At 51.8% G+C, this 23848-nt stretch overlaps 1 protein-coding gene across 1 annotated transcript; it reads left to right on the forward strand.

Moving 5' to 3' along the window:
• The first annotated feature begins 1337 nt into the window (after positions 1-1337).
• On the forward strand, positions 1338-19706 carry PHYHIP (phytanoyl-CoA 2-hydroxylase interacting protein). Its single transcript, XM_034761894.1, has 5 exons — positions 1338-1780; positions 11613-11796; positions 13859-14033; positions 15369-15486; positions 16040-19706. Exons 2-5 carry the CDS (start codon positions 11632-11634, stop codon positions 16572-16574), a joined length of 993 nt encoding a protein of 330 aa, XP_034617785.1. The 5' UTR covers positions 1338-1780; positions 11613-11631; the 3' UTR covers positions 16575-19706.
• The last annotated feature ends 4142 nt before the right edge of the window (positions 19707-23848 follow it).

Below are 23848 nucleotides of genomic sequence, written 5' to 3' on the forward strand. Positions count from 1 at the left end.
ATCCTTTGGCAGTGTTGCAAGTTCTACCAGGCTCTGGCTGTAACAGAGGGGACAGTGACAGAGAGACATCATTAAAGGCTCTGCCGGGCAGCTGTGGCAGCATCCCGGCTGCCCTTGGATTGCTGACAGATAGATGGATGATGTAATTACCAGTATCTCGGTTACCTCTACTCAGTGTGCAACTGAGCGAGTCCCAGCTGCAGCCCAGGGCATGCTGTTCTGAAACATGATGGGGCAACTGTGGAAGAGAATGGAGAGACTTCCATTCAACCTGAAATCCCTTCACTTGACTGTCCGGTTTTTCCATCCAAGCCACTGGGAATGGAACTATTCCGCCATGTAGGCAGGGAAAGTCCAGCATCCATGGCCCGCCTCTGCTTCCCGTGATTCCTCTGCAAGTAAAACTTGCAGGTAAAACTCCCTGCACCGGGAGCAGCCCTGACTCAGTAGGCAGGATGATGAGGGGCCTTCCAGAGGAACTCACATAAACTTGGCTGTCTTTCTGGAAGAGATGGCTTAGCCAGACTCAACGTATTGAGCTCCATACTGGCATCAGGGTGAAACTGTGATCGACAGGAGGGCAGTTTAGATAATCTCATGGTCCCTTCTGGCCTTAAACTCTATGAATCAAACAGCCCCTCCCCGAACTGGGAACAGAACCCAGGAATCCCAACAATTACCCCACTCTACCCACAGGAATAGTGCTTCTCAAATGGGGGGTTGTAACCCCACGGCGGGGTGTGGACTGTGTGTGTGTGTGTGTGTGTGTGATGTAAGGCAGCCAGAGGGGTCATGAAGCACTGAAAATTTTACTACCGTTCTAAAGCAAAGAAAATCTGGCTTCTCCACTCTCCACAAAACCTTCCCCTTCAAGGGCAAGTATGCTCTGCGAACCTCTCGAAACACACACACAAATACATTATATGGGCTTATAGTGTTATCATCAAGACATTTCTTATTCTTACTTTTATAGTAAATATAAGGGGATTGTGAAAAATTTTGACTTTGAATAAGGTTGAGAATCCAACCAAGTTAGCAATTCCCAGTTAACCAGTAAGCATCCAAGTGTGAATAGGGTCAGGGCTGGCTGTATAAATGCAAGCATGGTGCCTAAAGCTGCTCAAATATATCACTGCTGCAACTCCTGTCAAACCAGTGGCTGAGTCTGGCCCATTATTCTGAAGTTTCTGATAAGGATTCAGTGTTGCTTAGTGACCACCAGTCTCTCCCCATTTTTGGTACCATGCATGCAGTACATCACACTTCTGCACCCAACCTGAGGCCGCATTCCCCTCCCTGTCCCAGATCCTGTGATTCCCCACCCTCCACCACGGGAAAAGCCTCAATAATTTCACATTGCTATCCCTGCACAGCGGAGGATGCAGCTTGGGGAAGCTAGGCAGGGAACGTGGTTGCTCATCACCTGATGCTTTGCAGCCTGAGACCCGATTGGTGGAGAAGGGCTGTATTTTTTTTCTCCTCCATGCTGCTTTGATTTTTTTTTCCTCCTCTTCTTTAGGGTGTCTGCTGTTTCCTAGCGCTTGCAAGAGTCTGGGCAACAGCAAGCAGCAGCAATAGCAGCCGGAGGCAGAGGAGCAGTGTTAGCCCAGAAGGAGGCAGGGGACTGCATGGGAAGGAGCAGCACCTAGCTGGAGAGACTGCTTTTGCAGCCAAGTTTCTGCAAACCAGAAACCTCACCCCAGCTGTGTGCGTGACACACATTTAATACACACGGCAGCCACACTAACTTCTTAGCATCAGAGGTTCCCTGTGGAGACAGGTAAGGCGCTTTTACCTTGTACTCGGAGATGGGGTGTGTGTGTGGTTCTGAGCACCAGACCAGGTGCCATGAACTCCGGAGTGCTGAGCCCAGCCGTGACACTGACTCACTGTGTGGCCTTGGGCAAGTCACTTCTGCCTCTGTTTCCTCATCTGTAAAATGGGAGCAAGAAATCCCTCCCTCCCAGGGATTAATCAGTCAAATCTGGTGAAGCGCATGGAGGACAAGAAGCGCTAGGTAAGTGTTAATAGAGAGGATGGTGCTTCAGAAGCCCTGAGGCAGGAAAAGCCCCCATATAATAAGACAGTACAGCAGGGGAAGGGAGGTTAACCAGCCCAGGCAAGGGCCCCATCTGTCAATCTCTCCAAGCCCTGGAATCTGTTCCAAGGGCTTGAGAAGACAGCTGTACCTGTCACATTGCTTTTCACTGTCCCCAAGGAAACGACCTTCTCCTTTCTTCACGACACAGCTGATCGGAATGGGGAAGATCGGAGAACTTTAACTGGGTTTCCATGAATGGGGGCTAATGTGTCATGCAGCTCTGACAGCCTGAAATCCCATGCTCTTAAAAAAAGCTGCCACTGGAGACCAGATTGGTGTGTCTGTGGGGGGGGGGGAAGGAATATGTGTTAATGGCTGTGAGTGGGTGTGTGTGTGTGCTTGCATGATATATGTGAGTATGGAGTATCTGTGAATGGGTATGTATGTACTGTATGTGCATGGTTGTATAGTCTGTACGCAAGTATATGGGTGCAGGGTGTGTATGTATATCTGTTAATGAATGTCTATACCTGAATATGATTCATGCATGTGCATGGTTTTCTCTGTGTTTGCATGTATGGACATGCATGTAGAGGTATGTATGGTATGTATTTGTATATGAATGCATGTAGATATGTAAATATATATGGGGATGTGTTGTAGGTATATATGTTTATGGGTAATTGTGAGCAGGTATATATGTACTTAGGTGTACATGGCTGTGAGTGGATGCGTTGATTGTGATATGAGTGGATACATGTATGTGGTTGCGAGCATGTGCATGGATGCATAATATGTGTGTGCTTGCGGATGGGTGGTTGTGAATATATGTGGGTGAGTGGGTTTGTATGTATGCATACATATGTGTTTGTGCGTATACAGTTAGAAATGTGTGTGTGTATGTGGCTGTGTGCACTAATGTGAATTGGTGTGTTTGTATTTGTATACCTGTAGTTATGTATGTTTCAGTAGGCGTGTGTGTGTATACTCAGGTGTCTGAGTGGCTGTGAATGGGTGTACTTGTGTTTACATGTGCTTGTGAGTGGGTATGTATGTATATGTGTGTGCTTGTGTTCAGGTAGTGGTGTGTGTGTGTGCATGTGTAGGTGGCTGTCACATGCGTGTGAGTATGTCTGCATGTGGGTGTGAGGGCTGTGAGGAGGAAGGGGTTGCATGTGAATGGGGGGTGGTTACAAGCTGCACCCTCATACCGCCTGCACTAATCTCTGAGGTTCGGTAACATGCTGCTTTTGGTGATCTTGGCTCCCTACAGCTCAGGTTCTCTAGTTCCTGGCAGGCTCTGCTCAGGGAATTACTCTGCCTGCTAGAGCCTAGGGGACGCAGGGGGCCATTGCTTTCCTATAGGCAGCTAGTAGAAACACTAGGCCACCCAGCCAATTTATTGAACAGCAGGGAGCCCATCTCTTCCAACACCCCCCTGCTCCATCTCCTTGGTTTGGCTCAGACAGGTGAAAATGGAGCCTGCTGTTCTGAGTGAGGGTGAGAGGGCTGGAAGGAGACCGTGTGGGGAGATGGACGGGCGTTTAAAGGGGCACAGATGCAGGCGAATAAGCAAGGAGGTCAGAATTGTCCCCATCACGAGGCAGGGGTTTGGGACAGGCTGCGTTTGCTTCCCACGTCCCTTCTTTTGAAGTGGCATTCACATCAGAGGCAGGCTGCTAGGCTGGTTCTGCATCAGTCCCCGAAGAGACCAGCGCCCTCCCCACTCCTCCCACACACATGCTGCTCTTTCCTGGCTCTCTCCATGCCCTGCTTTGGATCTGGGCTAGAAGCGTGGGAGCTATCTCCCTTGAGTGCTGGCCGAGGCACCTTGTTCCCCTTCAGTCAAGTGGCTTTTCATTTACAAATCAGAGGTGGGAATGGAGCCCTCTGTGCTTGCGGGGTGGGGTATGTGTGTGGGGGTGAAATGGGTGTGCACAATTACATGAGTGTGTGCACACACGTGTGCACATCTGTGTTTATGTCCCAGTCCAGGTCTTCCTCTGCCTGTGCATAGTGTAGGTAACGCGTTCCTCTGAGCATGTGTGAGTGTCGCAGCATGAGTGTGTCTTTGTCTCTGTATATTTCTTTCTCTGAACATGCATAGAGAGGGAGTGACAGCTGCATCTGTGCATTCCTTGAGCTCTCTGTGCCTGCGTGTGCACCTCATACATGTGCTTGCCACTGTTCATATATGTAATTGTGCGTTGTGCCCTGAGCGTGCAGGGAGATAAAGGGAGAGCTACACAGGTGTGCATATGTATGTGTCTCCATTTCGGTATGTCTTGATGTACATGCACATTGGCACCTCTCTTTGACCATGTACAAAGATAAGGTGATCGCTTAACATGTATGTGCTTCCGTTTGCCCCATTCCTGTGTGTGCATCCCTATGCACGTCTGCGTACACAGAAGCAAAGCAATAGCTTCACACATGTGTACCAGCATCTCCTTGAGTATGTGTGTTTTCCTCTCCATTACTGGACATGTATATGTAGTGCTATTCACTTGTGCCTTGCTTTATACATGCATGTGTACAGCTCTTTTTCTGTGACAGCTACACACACAGTTGGGTCTGTTGCTCTGTGCAGGGGTCTCTTTGTCATTGTTCATGCATGTGCCTCCTTATTTGTGTATGTGCCTTTTCTCCGGTACATACCTGCATATATTTTCCGGTAACAGAGACCAAGCAATTACTTGCACATGTGTGTATCTGCATAGGCCTGTCGCTGTTCATATAAGTGCTTTGCCATACATGAATGTGTCTCTGTATACTTGTGCATACACAGAAGCTAAACAATAGCTTGCATGCGTGTATGATGTGGCTGTCTCTCTGTATGTCTTCATGTCTGTGCACTGCCATGCATGTTCTCTCTTTTTGCTCACTTCTCTGTATCTGAGCATGCACCGTGCTGTACCTGTAGGAATCTCTCCTTCTCCACATGCACCTTTTTCTCTCTCCCTCTCTCTGTGGATCGCCACACATGCCTTCACGCCTCTGCATGCGTGGGAGATCTGCATGCATTTATGACTAACTTTGCATGAGCCCATGTACATCAGACTAGCTGAACAGCCTGCTATGCATTCTTCAAACGCCACTTATTAATTGGAGCTAAAAATGGATTGGAACATTATGCCAATTGCTGCCAGAGACTGATCTGATCTGGTCATCCAAAACCCCTCATTGATACCCGTTGCCAAGGTCTGTGTAATAAAAACACATGTACACATTGCACCAAATTTGACCGTAGGGCTGCAGATTAGATTTTGTTTGGTGGCACCCCATGCATGATGAGACTTGTGTGTGTGTGTGTGTATCTTTTCCCTTCCAAAAACATAGCTTCTCTAGATGCACCATGTCAGGGTTCCTCACTGGACCTCTGGACTGTGCTGTGTTACTGCCGGGGAACCCAGGGATGACCCTGCTAAGGGGTACATAGGAATCACACAGCTCACTACCCCATGGCTCTCGCTGTGCACTCTCGTACTCCGCAGTGAGAGCTGCTTGTACATTCAGTGTAGGTCAGGACCCGTACTGGAAATGCTGTCTGAGTGGCTTCCAATGGCGCGTGGGGCTTCAGGGCATCCAGATCCCCGTGGAGCACTTTCAAAAGGAGAGCAGCAAGCACTCGCTCCTGACAGTATTTTATGCTTTGCTAAGCCCCGCTCGGTGCTGAGATGGGTCTCCGGGTTAGCCGGGCGCTGACGGCCTCCCTGTATGGTGGTTGCAGAGGCACATTTCACTTCAGCTCATTCATCCAGTCAGCCTCGCTGTCCGCCCCTTATTGGGCTGTAAGTGCTTTGGGGCAGGGGCCTGGCCAGCTATGAAAGGTGCATTGCCAAGCTCCACCCAAGTGCATCAACAGGGCATATGGGGCAGTCCAGCGTCTGTTCCCCATCCTCACTCCCTCCTTTGTCCCATCCACCTCCCACTCTCTTTCTCTCCATTTGCTCCCGATCTCCAGGCTCCAAGCCGAACCCAGCCTCTCTCCTGCTCCGTTTGGATTCCTGGCAATGCTTTCCCCCTAAGACCAGGTTGTGCAGGGAGCAGAAGCAGCCACACCAAGGGGCCACAAAGTTTGATCCCTCTTTCACCCCTTGCTTCTGGCTGCCATGCCTCTGCCCTCCTCCCTCCAGATAAGAGAGGAAAGAACAGCCAGGCTGAGAAATACCACTCTGGAGCAATTTCTCCCCAAGTCCTTCCTCCTGCATCCTCTGCCACACCGAACCAGATGGGGCCAAAGGGCCGAGCTTTTAGCCTACCTGCTGCAGCTGCTTCAAAGCCAACCTCGATCATCAGGAAGTGCTGAGCTTGCACAAAGAACCTCCTCTCCTTGGACCGTATCATGCTGCAGAGAGATAAGCCTCTCCCAGCAGGAGGCGCTGGAGGAAAATGGCATCAGCGCACTGGATCTGTGAATTGGTACAGCGTTCTCAGTGGACAGCGGTGGCTATTACCAACCCACTGACCACCACAACTACCTCCCCTTCCTTTGCCAGCAGCCTCAGCAGGGAGGCTGGACTCCCCTCTGGCTCCAGAGAGGGATGGACACCAGACCTGAAGCCAGAGGGCCTTGCTCCTCCTCAGTGCTGCCAGCCTGGCACATTTCACCAGAGCTAAATTCACTCGAGGGAAGGGAGGAAAAAGAGTCAATAGAGAAAGGAAAAATACTGGTATTGTTTGGGGGTGCTGAGCAGATGGGACCCATGCTGGAGCCGAGCAGGGCTGTAGGGGGCCAATGAATTGCTCCCTGGAACCTTGCATCAGGCCCTCAGCCACAGTCACAAGACACAGCTCTGTTCATTAAACCAGTAGCCTGCTGGCAGGTTGGACAGCAGCTGATTTAAAGGACAGTGTTAATGGCCTGGTCGGATCCCCAAGGATCGGTCTCTAAGCAAACAGCACAGCTGAGACCAGCAGCAGCCGCTGGCTATTAATCTTCACACTGATTGGGCTCCCACCCATGTGGAGCTGTGGCTTTCAGAGCTTTCTGTCCATAGCAGGGTGGTTGGCAGGGGAATGAAGCCAATAGAGATTTGGGGTTGGGGATTATCTCACACTCAGTCACTAACAGCACCATGTCCACAGTAGGCTCTGGATACCTCTCCTGTCAGGGCCAGCTCCAGGCACCAACGTAGCAAGCAGGTGCCTGGGGCGGCCAATGAAGAGGGGGGCGGCATGTCCGGCCGTTTGGCGGCGGGGCCGTCACTCCCTCTCGGAGCGAAGGACCTGCCGCCGAATTGCCGCCGTAGAATGAAGCGGCAGTAGAGCTGCCGCCGCTTGCGATCGCAACTTTTTTTTTTTTTTGCTGCTTGGGGCGGCAAAATCGCTAGAGCCGGCCCTGTCTCCTGTCACCTGATTGCTTCCACCCATGTGCACGATGGTTTGGTATTAGTGCAGGCACACACTGGGGCTGCTCACCAGGGCTATGCATACTGGCAGGTTATTATTGTAGGGTTGCTCACATGTGCGGTGTATGTTGGTTGGTTGTTATTGTAGATTTGCTTTTGGGCTGTGCACGCTGGTTGGTTGTTACTGTAGGGTTCTTCACAAGTGCTGTGCACACTTGGTTGTTATTGCAGGGTTGCTCATGAGATGTGCGTACTGGTTGGTTGTCATTGTAGGGTTCTTCACAAGTGCTGTGCATACTGGTTAATTGTTATTCTCGAGTTGCTTTGCACACTAGTTGGTTATTATTGTAGAGTTGCTCATATGTGCTAAGCTGAGGCCTGGATTCATCTCCTCTCCCCCCGATATTAGAAAAGAGTTTGTGGCCGTTTGGTTTTGTTGCATGCAGTTATAAGCAAACAAAAGCGGCCCCACTCGGGTCCTTGTTAACTGTGGCACGGACCCTCTAAAATGTGCATCACCCAGGTAACAGCCTTTCCCCCCTCAGCTAGCGCCTGTTGCTGCGCAACAATAACTCCCTATGGTTGGATATATTGAGTCATTGCAGGGTTAAATTCTGATGTGCTGAATTCTGAGAAATCGCAACACAACGCGAAGGTGTGGGCTGTTCATGTGACAGCTATAAATAAAAGCACCTGCTTCCCAAACACAAAGGAACCATGACGGCGGGGGGAAAAGAAGAAAGACAATTAGGAAAATCTGACACGAAACAAACTGTGATCCTGCTGCAGGAGCCTGTGCCCATGCGAGAGAGTAGGGGGTGGGAGGAGGGGAGAGATGGAGTGGGGGAAGAGAAAAGAGAGACATTTGCAAATCTGTCCTTCTAAAGGTCGTGTAGCATCCCTGGGAGAGTAGATGTTGGTCTTGCTAATGGAAGAAACACCAAGGGATCTTTAATGACCACAGCAGCTTAGTTAGAGCTTGATTTTACATCTCATTGGAAAGCAGCTTTTCAATACTGACTCCAAACATCCTATGCCGACTTGCCAGCACCACTTCTGTCCACTCAGCAGCTCTCCCATCCAAGCACTGACCAGGCCTCAACGTACTTAGCTGGGGAGGGCTCAGCCCCAGGTGCTCAGAGCACAGGGAATTAGGCTTTTTAGCTGCTAGTGATTCACCCAGGGAAGCACAGGTGATCAGACCTGTTCTCTCCAGATAAAAGCCTCACCCTTTGAAACTGATTGCACAGTTGTTTCCCAAGAAGCCAGAGCAAAGTGAAGCGAATGTAAAACTCACCAGGGCCAACTCTGTGTGCCCAACCTGCTCAGCCAAGAATACCTCTGTCCCCTTTCATCTGAGGATCAAACTCAAAGCACTTTACAAATATCAGTGGGCGGAGTCTCCATGCCCCCATGAAACAGAGCAGTAGCAACTATTCACAACTGTTCAGATGGGGAAAGTGAGGCACAGAGCGGGATGGGGCAAGTGACTTGCCTAAGATCAAACAATAAATCAGTGGCAGGATAGAATCCCAGAATCAAGCCCAGAGGCCTCAGTGCTGGCTGGGCCTTGGGTATAAAAGCAGCTTTCCCTGTAGCACAAAGAACTGGGGCGGGAGAACATTTACATGTAATTATACATTCCCCAACTCTAAGTCCTACATTGTTGTTTTTCTTCCGCCCCCCCCTCCTTCCCGCCCCACATTAAGCAAACATAGTGCCATCCCTTTAAAGAGAAACACCCAGATTATAAAGGTGGCTTCTTGGCAGGGCTCCTTCCCCTCCGCCCAGGGAGCGCTGCAGCGGAAGAGCACCCATGCCTGCCTCTCCAAGTCACATCTCATCTCCTCCTCCCCCACCCCGGGCCAAGTGGATGGAAATGAAATCTCTCCTGATTTACACCTCTGTGTTTGAGCTTAGAGTCTCATGCCTAGCTCCTCCTTATGGAAAAAACTCCTCTCGGGCCTCATAATGCTACAAGGAACTGCAGCTTCAGCCCAGCCCTAGGCGCTCTTGCCTTTTGCTTCTTAAATAATCCCTACATCAAAGCTGCTGGCATCCGTGAAGGTCACAGATTTGGGTTCACTGCAAATGAAAGAGGCGTGGAAGAAATAATGTCGTGCAACCACTCCAGACACCACACGTTGACCCAGAGCTCAGCGTGCTGAGCAGATGTTGGCTGCTGGGCTTTTCTGAAAACTGGGCTCCCAGGATCACCATGGGAGCTGCTCGGTGCTGAGTGCATTTGGAAATCTGTTCTGTTTGCACTCATGCTGAATGCTGGGTGAAATTCTGCCCATGTACCACTCAGGTTCCATGTACACCCCAAAGCTGCCTATTGGCTGCCATCAGAAGCTAGTAATACATAGTAGAACCCACTTTATTAGTGGGTCTCACGCTGGGCTTGCACCCAGAGTGAATCTGCCTATGTTACCAATTCACCAGGTGCCCTTTTTACACATGGAGCACACACTTATGTTGTATGAACACACCCATTACATCCATGCCACATGTACCCATGGGTTCTGCCCACTGCACACATATGTAACACATGCAATGTCATGTGAACCCGTTACCTCTGCTCACACACCGTATATACTTTGTATGCGCATGTTACAAACATACCACCTACACAATCAAAACACACCTTACTGACAGTATCTGCACCCAGTTCACACCCATTCTTTGCACATACATGCACCTTGCACGCCCCGCATATGCTGTTCACTTTCCCTTGCCTGATCCATGCACAACACCCTGCATGCGTGTGCAATAAACCCCCACTTCCACTGTAACTGCAGTATATGGCTATCTGCCATTCCATCTTGCCCTCTGTACAATGACGGCAATCAAGCTGCTTTAAGCACAGTGCAAAGCAGTGCCTGAAATGACAAAGGGGATGTTAAAACTGGGGGTTACCCAGACACCACCCTGAACCCCCCTCCCCCTTGGCATTCTCACATTTTCTCTAGCTCCTGGCATGCACAACCCTCCTCCCCCTTCCCTGCCTGCAATTCCTCTCCTTTCAAAACAAAAAAACCTCCTCAAATCCCTCCTCCTTTCGTGCCTGTTGGCCCAGAGCCCCTTCCCTCCCCAGCACCATCTGCTCCGAATCTGTCCCATTCAAGGCTTGCGATATACTTGCTGGCACCAACACCTGCAAGGTGCCGGCTGCTCTGTCAAACTTCCGTGTGGGCTGACACCCGCTCTTCAGCTGGCGCCATGGATTCAGATGGAATTAATTAGGGCTCCTCCGATGAGAGGGGCACATACATGGGGAGAGGAAGCGAGAGAATGACAGAAGCTGGGGAATCGCTGCCTGAGTTACTGCTCTTTGGGAAGGGCTATTCTCTGTGCTATTATTTGTATTCCAGTAGCTCCAACCAAGATGGTGCTGGGCCCTGCACAGCCACAGGATCAGAGACAGTCCCTGCCCCAAAGAGCTTACACCTTAGATACAGGAGGCCCGCCAAGGAAGTGTCAGTGGCCCCCTTTTACAGCAGGGGAATTGAAGCACAGAGTGGCGAGGGGTCAGTTTTTCAAGAGCTCACCACCCACAGCTGGGCCCAGATTTTTCCATAGCGCCCAACACAGCATGTGCTGGCCGTCTGGTGCCTATCAGGGGCACACACACAGCACAGTCCTTTTGGAAATCTGACAGTAAGTGACCTATGTAAAGCACCAAGGGAGTCCAGGAATGGAATCCAGGTCCCCCCCCCCCCCCCCCCCGAGTCCTGGGCCAGTGCATTGACAACAAGGTACAACTGGGCCGTGCTCAGCCATTCCCAGCATGGCCTCCTAGCCATGTGAGCACCCATGCTTCCCGAGTCCCAGCTCCCCCCCGCTCCCCCTTCATTTAGGGCCAGCATTTTCACTCCCCGTTGACAGAGCTGTGACCACAGAAGCTGCGTGTGCATCCAGGTAGCTGTGTAAACATACACCTCCACAGAGTACTCTCTCTCCAGTGCTGGCAGAGGGGCTGCCCCAGAGCACCCCCAAATTCTCACATCAGGGATGAGAATCTGCAATGGAGTCCCATGCTGGGGCAGGGGGTTCTGCCCTGGGGCCATGCTGTGGGCTGAAGGCTAAACCCACTCTGGTGAAGGGAAATCTGTCCATTGACTCTAATGGGCTCCGGATCTGGTCGTGAGGCCAATTGATTTTATGGCCTCTACCCCTCGGTTGCCCGTCACCATACTGATCCCCCCACTGTGCCGTAGGAGCCAGGCGGGTTGGACCATGGAGCTGCTCTCCACCCCCCGCAGCATCGAGATCAACAACATCACGTGCGACTCGTTCCGGATCTCCTGGGCCATGGACGGGGGAGACCTGGAGAGAGTCACCCACTACTTCATCGACCTCAACAAGAAGGAGAACAAGAACTCCAACAAATTCAAACACAGGGTGAGCAAGGGGCGGGGGGAAATGTGGGTAGCAACTGGATGCTCGTTGCCACCCTCAGCCAACGATTGTTCTCCCGAGTACTCAGCCCAGCGCTGAGTCACTCCCCGTGTAGCCATCGGCTGCCATCTCTTTCTCACAGCACAGCTGCGTATCTACATCCCAGATGCCTCCAAACTGGGTCCCTTTGTTGGCAGCTCCAGTGAAGGACCCAAGGGGTGCATGTCCTATGGAGCATGGAAGGGGTTCCTTCAGGGTAGGGACTAGGTTCATGGGTGGGGACAGCATGGGGGGGTGCTGTGCCTGGTGCTGTGGGTAACTAGAAGAGTCAGGTTCAAAGCCCGGTCCCACTACTGTCAAAATCTTTCAGTGGGAGAAGGATTTGGATCTGAACCCCTCAGACTCTCAGCCCTCTAGTGTCACCAGCCCGAGATGCCTGAGCCAGGAAAAAGAGCCTCCTTTCCCCACCCAACTCTGCTGTGAAGTTAAGAGGTTTTGCCTGGGGAGATTTGATGCCAGGGGGCCAGAGCAGCAGTGAGCCCTGGAAGACTTGAGGCCTGCTCCCGTGAACCAGTATGGGGATGGGTGAGGAGGCAGCTGTACCCCTCAAATCAGCATGGAGAGGAGTGCTAAACGTACCCTCCAACACATAACCAGAGGAGACGTGGAGTGAATTACTCACTCTTCCTTCTCCCTCTGGAACAGAGTCACTAATTCAGGATCCTTTTAGCACGGTGGTTACCACGGTGATGCTATTTAATGTTAAACATTATTTTTTCCCCCCTCCCCAATAATAAGCTTCTTTTTCCCCCACGTCTCCTGACTCTTCAGCATTTGCCGTTGCCACAGAAACGGCACTGCGCTGCACTGATGCTTTTGTGGCCTACTGACACGACAATTTATTCCTTAAAACAAAGGTTTTCAGGACACCTCAGAGCTTGTTTGGCTGTTTCCAGGGCTCTGAGAGATTTCTTTGCCCATCTTGCATGCAAGAGGAGTTGGGCACAACTCTTGCTGGGTGGGGTGGGATGTATATTGGCGCCTTAGAGGTGCAACACAGAAGGCACCATTTCAGACATTGCTCAGAAAAAGAATTAGTGTTCCATAGGACTGAATGCTATGTTAATTGATACTGCAGCATTCTGCAGTAACAAGTACTACAGTATTCCAAAGTGATGAATGCCATGGCAATAATTACTACAGTGTTACGCAGAAATGAATGCCATGGCAATAATGACAACAATGTTCTGCAATATCAAGTACTGCAGTGTTCCACTGCAGTGAGTATCGTGTAAATAGATACTACATATTCTGCAGTAACAGGTACTACAACAGTAAATACCATGGTAATAAATTATTCTGCAATAACAAGTACCAGAGTATTCCACAGATATTAATAGTATGCTAATGAATATTATAATACTCTGCAGTAACAGATACGACAGTATTCCACTTCAGTAGATACTATGGCACCAAATACTACAGTAACAGATATTAGTAACAGTACTACTCTGCAGTGTACTCCAGTAATGAGTGCTATGGTGATGCTAGAAAGCAATGGTATTCTATTATAGTGAATTTGGCAGCATTCTCGGTCAGTCTATGCTATATAAGAGCAACACAGTAGTAGTGACAGTTGTTTTAGAGTAGTGGCCACTGTAGCAATATACCCAACAGTTTTCCACGCCAGTAGGTCATGCAGCTCCCTGTACAGCAGATCGTGGAGCCATGGCGGTTGTCATTGTAATAGACTAAGATTGTTTTTAAGAAGGGTTTTCCCAAGGTCTCCATGACCTGCCTCTCTGTTCATCATGGGCAGGCACAGGCTCCCTTACAGGCATGCACATCCAGTTCAGGGGAGCTGCTGGAGGGTCTTGCCAGATCAGCCTTGTGCAATGCTCTGAGGCTATGCCTGGATGGGTGCTGTACTTCCCAGGGTACCAGGGCCCGGGTGTCATGCTGCTCGTAGGAGGCAGCTTTGGCGGGGGGAAGCACTAGCCACACTGCTTCAATACCAAGCCTGGTTTATTTTTGCATGTGTGGCATGGCTCTTGCCCTTGAACAGGATGTACCCACCAAGCTGGTCGCCAAGGCAGTCCCACTGCCCATGACTGTGAGAGGCCACTGGTTCCTGAGCCCCAGGACAGAGTACAGCGTGGCCGTGCAGACAGCAGTGAAGCAGAGTGATGGGGAGTACCTGGTGTCCGGCTGGAGCGAGACCGTGGAGTTCTGCACGGGGGGTGAGTGTGCCCTGATGAATCAGGAGCAATAGCTGGTAGCGGAACCTCAGCCACATGGTCCGTGCCCAGCTGGCACAGACTGTGATGAGCCCCCGCGGCCCGTCCTCGGAAGGGAATCTCCAGCCTGCTGCACCACAGAGGGGAATTGGTTCTCAGAGCTGAGCTCACTGTGGACCCACATCCCATCTGCCCTGGGGGGGAAAAAAAAATCCTCTGTCGTGTCATACTGCTTATGCAAGGTCTGGGGAGTTCACGCTGTTTGTGCGAGCCCTGGGGGGAGAGGGGAGATTCATGCTGCTTGAATATTAAACGAGAACTGAGCTGCCCATGAGTTGCCCCCTCGGGCTCCAGCCTCTTTGTGCAGCCATTTCTCTTAGCCAGCGACTGCTCCCTAATGGGCCTGCTGCCAAGTCTGAGGGGGCTGGCACAGACCGGCTGCCACCAGCACAATGCCCACAAATAGATTCCTTTCTCCTGCATTAGCTGGGGTGGGGTCAGAGGGGGGGATCATTGCTCCCCTGCTTTGCTTTCAGACAGGTTGGAGCCCCCCCCCCCAATTCCATAGTGACAAGCAGCAGAGGGAGGCTTTGTGTGTGCCCCTGCCTGTCCCCCCCTCCCAAATTGGCCAGGGAGTCTCTGTTCCCCAACAATCCCCGGTCCTCTGAGCCTTGGGGCAATGGTACTGCTATCCAGGGGCATCCTATGCAGTCAAAGACCCCCTGCCCTGGAGCAGGAGCCTATTTGCAGGCTGTGGGTGTTCTGTGGCTGGGCTGAGGAGAAAGGGGACAGAAGAGGGGGATGGATGCAGGGCAGCCCAAGAGGGGCGGGAGCATCCTGTGCTAAAGGCATATAAAAAACCCAAGAGCAGTGGGGGCTGCTGACTTTGAGGCAGAAGAGAGGCTGCGGGGGATGGAGGTAGCAAAACCCTGTCTTGTGGAGCAACAGTGGAAGAGTGGGAGGCTTAGGGTGTGGGAGCTAGTCACACCCTGAGGGGGAAGCAAAGGGAGGGAGGAGCTGGCTGCTGCCAGCTAGGGGAAAGGGTAGGAACTGGTTGTAAAGGCAGGGGAAGGAATAAACAAAGGGGTGGGGGGAGCTGGCTGCAGCCATAGGAGAGAGGCAGAAAGATGGGAATGGGGAGGGGGAGCTGTCTGATTGCCACAGGTGCAAAGGGGGAGCCAGCTGGCTGTGGTGGGGAGGGGGAGCCAGCCTGAGCTGCTGGGGAGCCAGCTGTCTGGAGGGAGTGGGGAGGGGCCCAGCAGGTTGCAGAGGGGTAGGTAGGTGGGGAGCTGGCTGCACTGATGTAGGTGATGGCCAATATCTCCCTCCCCCTTGCAGACTATGCTAAGGAGCACCTGGCCCAGCTGCAGGAGAAGGCTGAGCTCATTGCGGGCAGGATGCTCAGATTCTCGGTCTTCTATAGGAACCAGCACAAGGAATATTTCCAGCACGTCAGGTAACACCCCCCCCCACCCGCAGCTCCCCTAGCAGGGCCGGAACACACACCCAGCCTAGCAAATGCAGGGGGGTTGGGGGGAAGAAGCACCATCTCCAGGAGATGTTTCCCTCACCTAGAATGAGAGGGCACAAAGAACACAGAGCTGGGACTGCAAGGCTGGGCTCCCCTCTGACCCTGTCCTGTCCCAGACCTATCTGCACTCGCTCGAAAGTAAAACCGATTTCAAACACACTCCCCGAGTTGGGAATAGAACCCAGGAGTCCTGATGCCTGGTCCCCTGTTTTAACCCATAGACGAAACCCCACCCCTCTCTCAAAGCTGGGAATAGGACCCCGGAGTCCTGGCTCCAATCCCACTCCCTGCTCTAACCACTAGTCCACAAACACTAGCTTGTGGTGTACCCACACCAGCAAATAGTATCCGAACCGGGATTTCAGTGGGGGTGTGCTGGGGTAACCCCGAGGAGCAGCTAGTCTCTAGTGCAGCCGATGGAGCACAAGAGCCATACCCCCTCCACTGGGCTGACACTCTCTCTCCCGCTGCTTCTCAGGATGCATTGTGGGAACATGATGAAGCCCTCCCTGAAGGACAACAGCGGGAGCCACGGCTCACCCACCAGCGGCATGCTGCATGGGATCTTCTTCAGCTGCAACACCGAATTCAACACAGGCCAGCCCCCCCAGGACTCGCCCTACGGCCGCTACCGCTTCCAGATCCCCGCCCAGCGCCTCTTCAGCCCCAACACCAACCTCTACTTTGCGGACTTCTACTGCATGTACACCGCCTACCACTACGTCGTCCTGGTGCTGGCCCCCAAGGGCTCCCCGGGAGACCACTTCTGCCGGGAGCGCCTGCCCCAGCTGGACATTTCCTGCAACAAGTTCCTGACCTGCTGCATGGAGGACGGCGAGCTGGTCTATCACCACGCCCAGGACATCATCCTGGAGGTCATATACACCGAGCCCGTCGACCTCAGCCTGGGCGTGCTGGGAGAGATCAGCGGCCACCAACTCATGAGCCTCTCCACTGCTGATGCCAAAAAAGACCCCAGCTGCAAGACGTGCAACATCAGCGTGGGGCGCTAGTGACTTGAGGGGGGAGCTGGAGGGGATGCGTGTGTGGGGAGGCATGCATGAGGCAGGACTGGACTAACCTGAGGCTCTCTGCAATGGACGTGGTCTGGGATGGGGGCAGGGGTGGAAACCGGGACCTGGATGGGAGTTGTGGCCAGAGTGAGTGTGTACTGTGGATTTCCAATCTCTCTGTGCATGCCTCGCTGTCCAATGTCAATATGGACTTGGCAGGATCCCGGCCCGAGTGAGAGAGGACCTCCGGTGCTGCTCAGATGGGATCTTGGCTTCTATTGACTCCTGCAGACAAACCCTGGTCAGTGTGAGAAGGGAAACACCTGAGCTCCTGAGCTGGCTGCTAATCTGATTCACGCCAAGGTGGAAAGACCCACCCCTTCTGCACTTGCCCCACTGGGAAGTGGGAGCTCCAGCCCCCTCGGAACCAAGCTGCCCATTCATTGCCATTTTCAAGTTGGAAAGAACAGGAGCTTTGGGTTAATTCGGAAATGTTGTCATCAGGGGAACCCGGAGCTCTTCCCTCTCTGATATGAGCTCCCCTTCTCCTAGGTCTGCCCCTTCAGCCCTCCCTTACCCTGTCAATTCAATGAGCCCCTCCCTTTCCGCTACTCCCCCCAACCCTGCCCTTTGCTAAGTGCTCAGTCAATTCCTACCTTGCCCAGGTGGGGTAGATCCTCACCTGCCACCTGATTCCCACCTGGGGAGCCCTGAAGGGTATGTCCCACTGCAGCTGGGAGCCAGCCTCCTAGCCCAGGGAGATAGATTTGCACGGGGGGGGAGCTTGTGAATCCAGCATGCACTTAATCACCTAGCCCAGGTGTGGGTCCTAGCTTAGATGGCCAGCTGTGAAACTAGAGCCTGCTGTTTTCTCCTGGTTGGGACTTTCAGCTATTGGAGGATTGGCAGGCTCAGGAAAGAGCATGCAGGTTCCTCACCCTCAGCTTCCTCCATCTGGGCTTTGTCTCAGCCCCAGGCTGTCCTGGAGCTTCTTGCTTCACAGCCTTTATTTACCTGGTTAAGCGCCATGTAGGATGGGCGAGCGGCCCCATTGCAAGTCCCGACAGGCCCCGTGGCACTCCTGGGGTGTGTTGGAATTCCCGGGGGCGGCTGCAGCATGAATGTACCTGCTCCCCTGTCTCAGGTGGAGCCTAGCCCTGCCCAGGAGGCCCCCTCCCGCCCCGGCTGGGCGGGGGAGGAATGCAGCCTCCCTGCTTGTGACTTCAGCCATGTCCTGGAGTGATCTGCCAGCTTCTGGGATGAGGAACAATTTCAGCCTCTCTTCCTTTTGTCCCCCTTGCCCACTCCCACCTCCAAGCACGGCTCTCCCCTGGCCTCCCGCCACTGTGCACCATGGAACCAGCTGATCGGAGCGCTGGACCTCCTTGCTGCTACCATGTCCCTCGGGCATGATCTGCTTGCCATGCTACGGCCACTGATGTGTTGCCCCAAGAGGGGTCTTGAGGGCTGCATTTTTCTCCAGGCGATGGGTGAAGAGAGGCTTGGCTAGATCCCAAGGCATTCACAGCAGAGCCCCATTCTTGCTTCAACCTAACTTGTCCATCACTTGAGGCAGCCTGAGCCTAGCAGAACTTCCTCACGCTCCTGCCCCAGGCCTGCCCTGCTCCCCCCACCAACCACCTCCTCCCAAGGCTGGGCCTCTCTCCCTCCTCTTTATAAATAGTGCTGGGCTTTCTGTGCTATGTGAAAACTTTAGCTTTCCAGGGGAGTCTGCCGGCACCCAGTCTGCTCGAACATGTGGCGTGAGGTGCCCAGCAGCCTTCTAGCCATGCCTGCAAGCTGCCCTTGGCCCCGAGACAGGCCAGGATGAGGGGGCATCTCCTAAATTGGAAGAGAGATGCAGAGTCTGCCCTTCACCACACCCCGCTGCAGATTGGGGCCAGGGCCTGGAGGACAGAGGCAACAGGGATGTTCTGCATGGAGAGGTTTTTCGGCATCTGGAAATCAGATAAGACCCACAGAGGAGCTTGTGGGCATCCAAAGCAGCAGGTCCAATCAAATGAACTAAGGACTCTGGTACCAACAGCTGGAAGATGTTCGGCGTCCCAGAATTCTGATTGCTGTCCTCTTCACCAGCAGGGGGTTGAACCCAGGAACCTTCAGCTTTAAAAGCCTGAGCTGGTACTGTGTGAGTTAAAGGAGCAAGTCCCCCTGCTAGCAGCAGAAGTAGTAGATTCACAACAGATTTTATGTAGACCAGCCACTAGCAGCAGATAAAGATCCTATAGTTTCCTAGTGAGCAGTCATATTCTATACCCGGCATGTCCCCAGCTGCCCAGAGAAATAGAGCAGGGCGTTTATTATCAAGCAGTCACCCTTAAAAGGGAGGGAAATGTCAAGCGCTGGCCATTGTCCGGGAAGGGAGGCCCTGCTCTGGCGAGCACAGTAGTGTTTTCATTCTTAGTGGCGTTTGGGGTGCTTGAGCATCCGGCTGTGCAGTATTTGCTGTGTGCCGTCACGGTGTTGTGCTGTTAGTGCTGCAGCCAGGAAGCGATAAGGACCTTGGCTTTTTTTACACTAGCTTTTGATTTTCCCCTCATACTGCAAAATCCAGCCACGCCAACTAAAAAACCCACACTCGTCCATTGGGACGTGGCTTGTGCAGAGGCTGATGATGCCCACAGGCAGTGCATGGTTTCCTGGCTGGTCTCTGGCCTGTGTGTGGATACTGACACGGAGGTCCCAAAGGCTGCTGCATTCTTGGAAGCTTCTCCAAGCAGTAACGTTGATAGATCACTCCAGCAACGGCCACAGGATTTACAGCACCATGTGACTTATGTTTCATTGCTCGTGGCAGTGTGAGAATTGAGGTAATATACTGGAGATGGGTGCAGGCAGGGAGTGGTAGGTGTGACAGTCAGCCTTCCCTGGGGACAGGCGGAGGAGGGTGGTGGTGACTAAGGGTGTATCCACAGTGCGATGAAAGATCCACGGCACAGCTATGGCGGGCCTGGGTCAGCTGCCACAGGCTAATGGGGCTCAGGCGGTGGGGTTATAAAACTGCAATATAGACATTCAAGCTCCCCCAAGGTTATGAGGGGGGTGGGTCTCAGAGCCTGGGCTCCAGCCCGAGCCGGAACATCTCCACTGCAATTTTTAGCCCTGCAGCCCGAGCCCAAGTCAGCTGACCTGGGCTCTGAGACCCAATGCCATGGGTTTTTTATTGCAGTGTAGACCTACCCGGAGAGTTTTCCCTGGAGACAGAAGGAGGAGGGGGTTGGTGACAATCGGCCTTTCCTAGAGACAGCTGGATGGGGGAGGTGGTGAGTGGGATTGACAGTTTCTCTAGAGACCGGAGGAGGAGGTGTGTGGCACAGCTGACTGTGAACTCGTTGAATCAGTGGGCCCAATTCAGAGGTGTTGTGTAAGGGAGTTGTAAGTTGCCCATTGGCCAATGCATGTGACAGTCGGGGAGTCGAGGCTGGTGTAACGCACACTCTGGAGCAGAAGGTTGATTGAACTTAGACTGACGTAGGTGCCCCCATGAGACCAGGAGGGGAGAGTCAGAATCTGGCTGGGAGGGTGTCTACAAGCGGGGAGCGGCTCTCTGCTTGGGAGCTTCTTGTTGTCCCTTTAAAGGCGACATAGGCTAGGTTTCCCTTTCCGCAGCATCAGGGTGGGAGCCAGAAGGGGTCGTGTCTGATCTGAGAAACTCCATCTCCCTTTGCCCTCTGTGCCCCACACGTGGCTGACAACCGCAGCATGGCGCTTGTGTGGCAGTGTCCGCACCATCCCTGGCCTGATGTGGTGCTTTTCCAGTCTCTGTGTATGATGCACGCTGTAAAGAAAACCCCTTACAAACCTGTGCTGTGCTGACAGTGTGTATCAATAAACTAACAACCTGTGTGCAGCCCAGCCTGCTACTTGCATTGGTGTCTCGGGGCAGCTGGGTGTATGTGTGTGTGTGTGTGGGCGCACCAGGGAGGTGATCCAATTTCAAGGAGAGGGCTTTTATATATGGCTGTGCATGAGGCAGTGGGAAATTTGTGGGTATGGGGGCTGCAGTGGCTGGTCCATTGCTGAAGCTCTCCCAACTGAACGGAGCCTGAAATGTCTTCTAAGTTCAAAAGGAAGAAAAGCTTAAAACCTGATGAGGTTGCAATGGTGAATGTAGAGTCCCCACCCCATCCCAGCAACCATGTCCTGTTAAGTAACTCTGCCATTTGACCTCCTGCCTGGCCTCAAGATACCCTCCAGCTCAGTAATCTCTGGGGTTATTGCTGTAGCATTCCCCCATGAAGGCCTCTCTGTACAGCTGGGGTGCTCCTGGGTGGCTAACATGGCTTCCCTGTTTCCTTTGGGGGTCTCTGTACTGAAGGTCTTCCTAAGCAGACTCGTGACGGGCTACCAAATTGGCTTCTCCCTCTCCCACCTGCTGGTGTCTCAAAAAATGGGGATCAGTATAGGACTATGAATGAATAGGCCCCCATAGAACACACCAACTAAGGAGGAATGGCTGCTACCCACCACAATTGCAATGGGATGGATGGATGGATGGAGTCTTGAGGGGACATTCATGATCTTATGAGATCAGCGCAACCTCCGTCTGACACTAACAGGGCCACGTTTGGGTGATTTTGCTCTGGCTTTGAGCCATGACATTATGGGGTCTTGATACAACAGGAGTAGCCTGCAGGATGAACTAGGAATTTTACCCTACTTTAAAGAATTGCTACACTATTCCATAGTAATTGATACTGTAGTATACGCCATAGAAACAGATCCAGCAGCGCTGCTCAACTGTATTTAATACTACAGCACTAAAAAAACAGAACAATGGTCAACAGAAATGAATGCTATGATATTCTACAGTAAACAATATTATCGAATTTCAAAGAGCATATCACTGCTCAGCAGTAGTTAATACTACAGCAACAAAAAACACAACAGTATCCTGCAGTAATGACCCCAAGCACAATAGGTTACAAAAGAGTTTCTACTAGGCTAAATCCTACAGTCCTTACTCAGTGCTTGACTTTGCCTGAGTAAGAACTGTGGAGTATAGCCCACCCTACTTGGCATTAGCACTACAGAAGACTGCAGTATTTCTCCCTGTGAGGGTGGAGAGGATCTTGCAGCCCATGGGTCCATTCCCCTCCTCCCCATCTGCCCTGAGGTGACTCGAATGCTGCTCACAGACTGGCCACTCACCTTGCAATCAGGTCTGCAGAGTTTGGCTAACGCTCTGTTTTTGGAACTGGGCACAAAGTCCCAGATCCCCAAAGGTATTTAGGCACCTTACTCCCATGGAAATTAGGTGCCTAAGTACCTTTGAGGATCTGTGCACAAAGTGCCTTCAAATCAGAGGAAAAGAATTTGCAATGAACACAAACAAAGCAGGAAGAGGTTTCGTATTCAGAACATAGAAGTCACTACTTCACAGCGGCCCTGAAGTCAGTCTAGTCTGGAATTCTGTCTCCTGTTGCATTGACTAGAACATGGGTGCATCTAGCCTGGTCTCCAACGGCACCAGTATCCGGTCTCGATCTACACTGAGAGAGCCCAGTGCCCTCTCTCTTGGTCTTCATCTGCATTGAGATAGACCATCCAGCACAGAATCCTGCCTCCAGCTGTACTGGGACTCACTAATGGTCCATCTAGGCTGGTGTCCAGTCTGTTATCAGTAAGAAATGCCAAATGCTTCAGGGGTGGTAAAAAAATAAATAAAAGCTTCACTCATCATGCAGAGCATTCCAAGCTGTGACAGTTTAAATGCCTGTGATTTCATAGATGTTACCAGTAAGACATTTTAAATTACTCATCTAAAATGCTGCAAAATTCATCTCCACAAGAGCAAGGCGCTTCAGAAGCTGCCTGGCAATTAATCTAAATGAACGAGGCTTGGCACATCTGCATCACGCACCTGGCCAACTGTGCGGTACAATGCTAGGCAGGGGTGAGAGTGCAGGGTCTCCTCCTGACCCCTGGCCGGTGGGCAGCCTGTGCAGGGGAGCATGAGGGTCGATGGCCCATGAAATTTTTATCCCAGCAAGTGTCACTGCAGATGTCATTCTTCTTTATCCCAGAATCTGTTGTTATTAAATTATATATGAAAAGATCCTATTCACACACAAGTTCCCTTTGCAAATTAGGCAAGCTACAGAGAGAGAGAGAGAGAGCAAGCACTGCTAAATAAGATACTAACTGGCAATTAGCATGCAATTACCCGTCATGCTTTGCACTATTATCCCACTCGTAATATTAGCATGAAGTACATAAAAAGAAAAGAAAACTTGCCACTTTGCATGCATATTCCTTCCTCCTGGAGTAGGGGTAAGGACTAGTTGCCTTTTATACTAGGGATCTAGCTGTGACCCTCAGGTCGGGGTTTTCTCCCAAAGGATATTCAGCTTTCTTATCTACAATTTGCATCATAAGAGACAAGCCTGGAGATTGTGCACAGAGCAAGTACAGCATAGGCAGAGGCAGGCAGTGCAAGCTTCTCCCTACACTCCTACCCACCACTAATAATATCATCTACCTCTTCTGTAGCATTTTTCATCAGTAGATCTCAAAGTGCTTTATAAAGGAGGTCAGTATAATTAACCCCATTTTACAGATGGGGAAACTGATGCACAGAGATGGGACAGTGGGAAAGCTAGGTAGCACCCTGGTCTCCCTACTCCCAATACCATGCTCTATCCACTAGACCACACTGTGCTTTCCTCTGAATGCCCCATTTAGTCCATGGCCTCTTTGCTGAAGCTACCAACCAAGGGGACTAATTCGTGCCAACTGATCATTGTTTTTGTGATATTGATGCCTACTGAACTGGGCCAAGACCCAGCAAACTCATTTCACATGGGCCACCTGGCACCCCTCGGACAGAGACAGCTTTTGATCATTACTGTCCAAGGATGGAGTTGGATGGATGATCATAAGAATGGCCCTACTGGGTCAGACCAAGAGTCCATCTAGCCCAGTATCCTGTCTTCCGACAGTAGCCAGTACCAGATGCCCCAGAGGGAATGAACAGAACAGGTAATCATCAAGTGATCCATCCCCTGTCGTTCATTCCCAGCTTCTGGCAAACAGAGGCTAGGGACACCATTCCTGCCCATCCTGGCTAATAGCCATTGATGGACCTTCCTCCATGAATTTATCTAGTTCTTTTTTGAACCCTGTTATGGTTTTGGCCTTCACAACATCCTCTGGCAAGGAGTTCCACAGGTTGACTGTGCGTTGTGTGAAGAAATACTTCCTTTTATTTGTTTTAAACCTGCTGCCTATTAATTTCATTTGGTGACCCCCTA

The sequence above is a fragment of the Trachemys scripta genome, chromosome 2, assembly GCF_013100865.1.
Source record: "Trachemys scripta elegans isolate TJP31775 chromosome 2, CAS_Tse_1.0, whole genome shotgun sequence".
NCBI classification, from domain to species: domain Eukaryota; kingdom Metazoa; phylum Chordata; order Testudines; family Emydidae; genus Trachemys; species Trachemys scripta.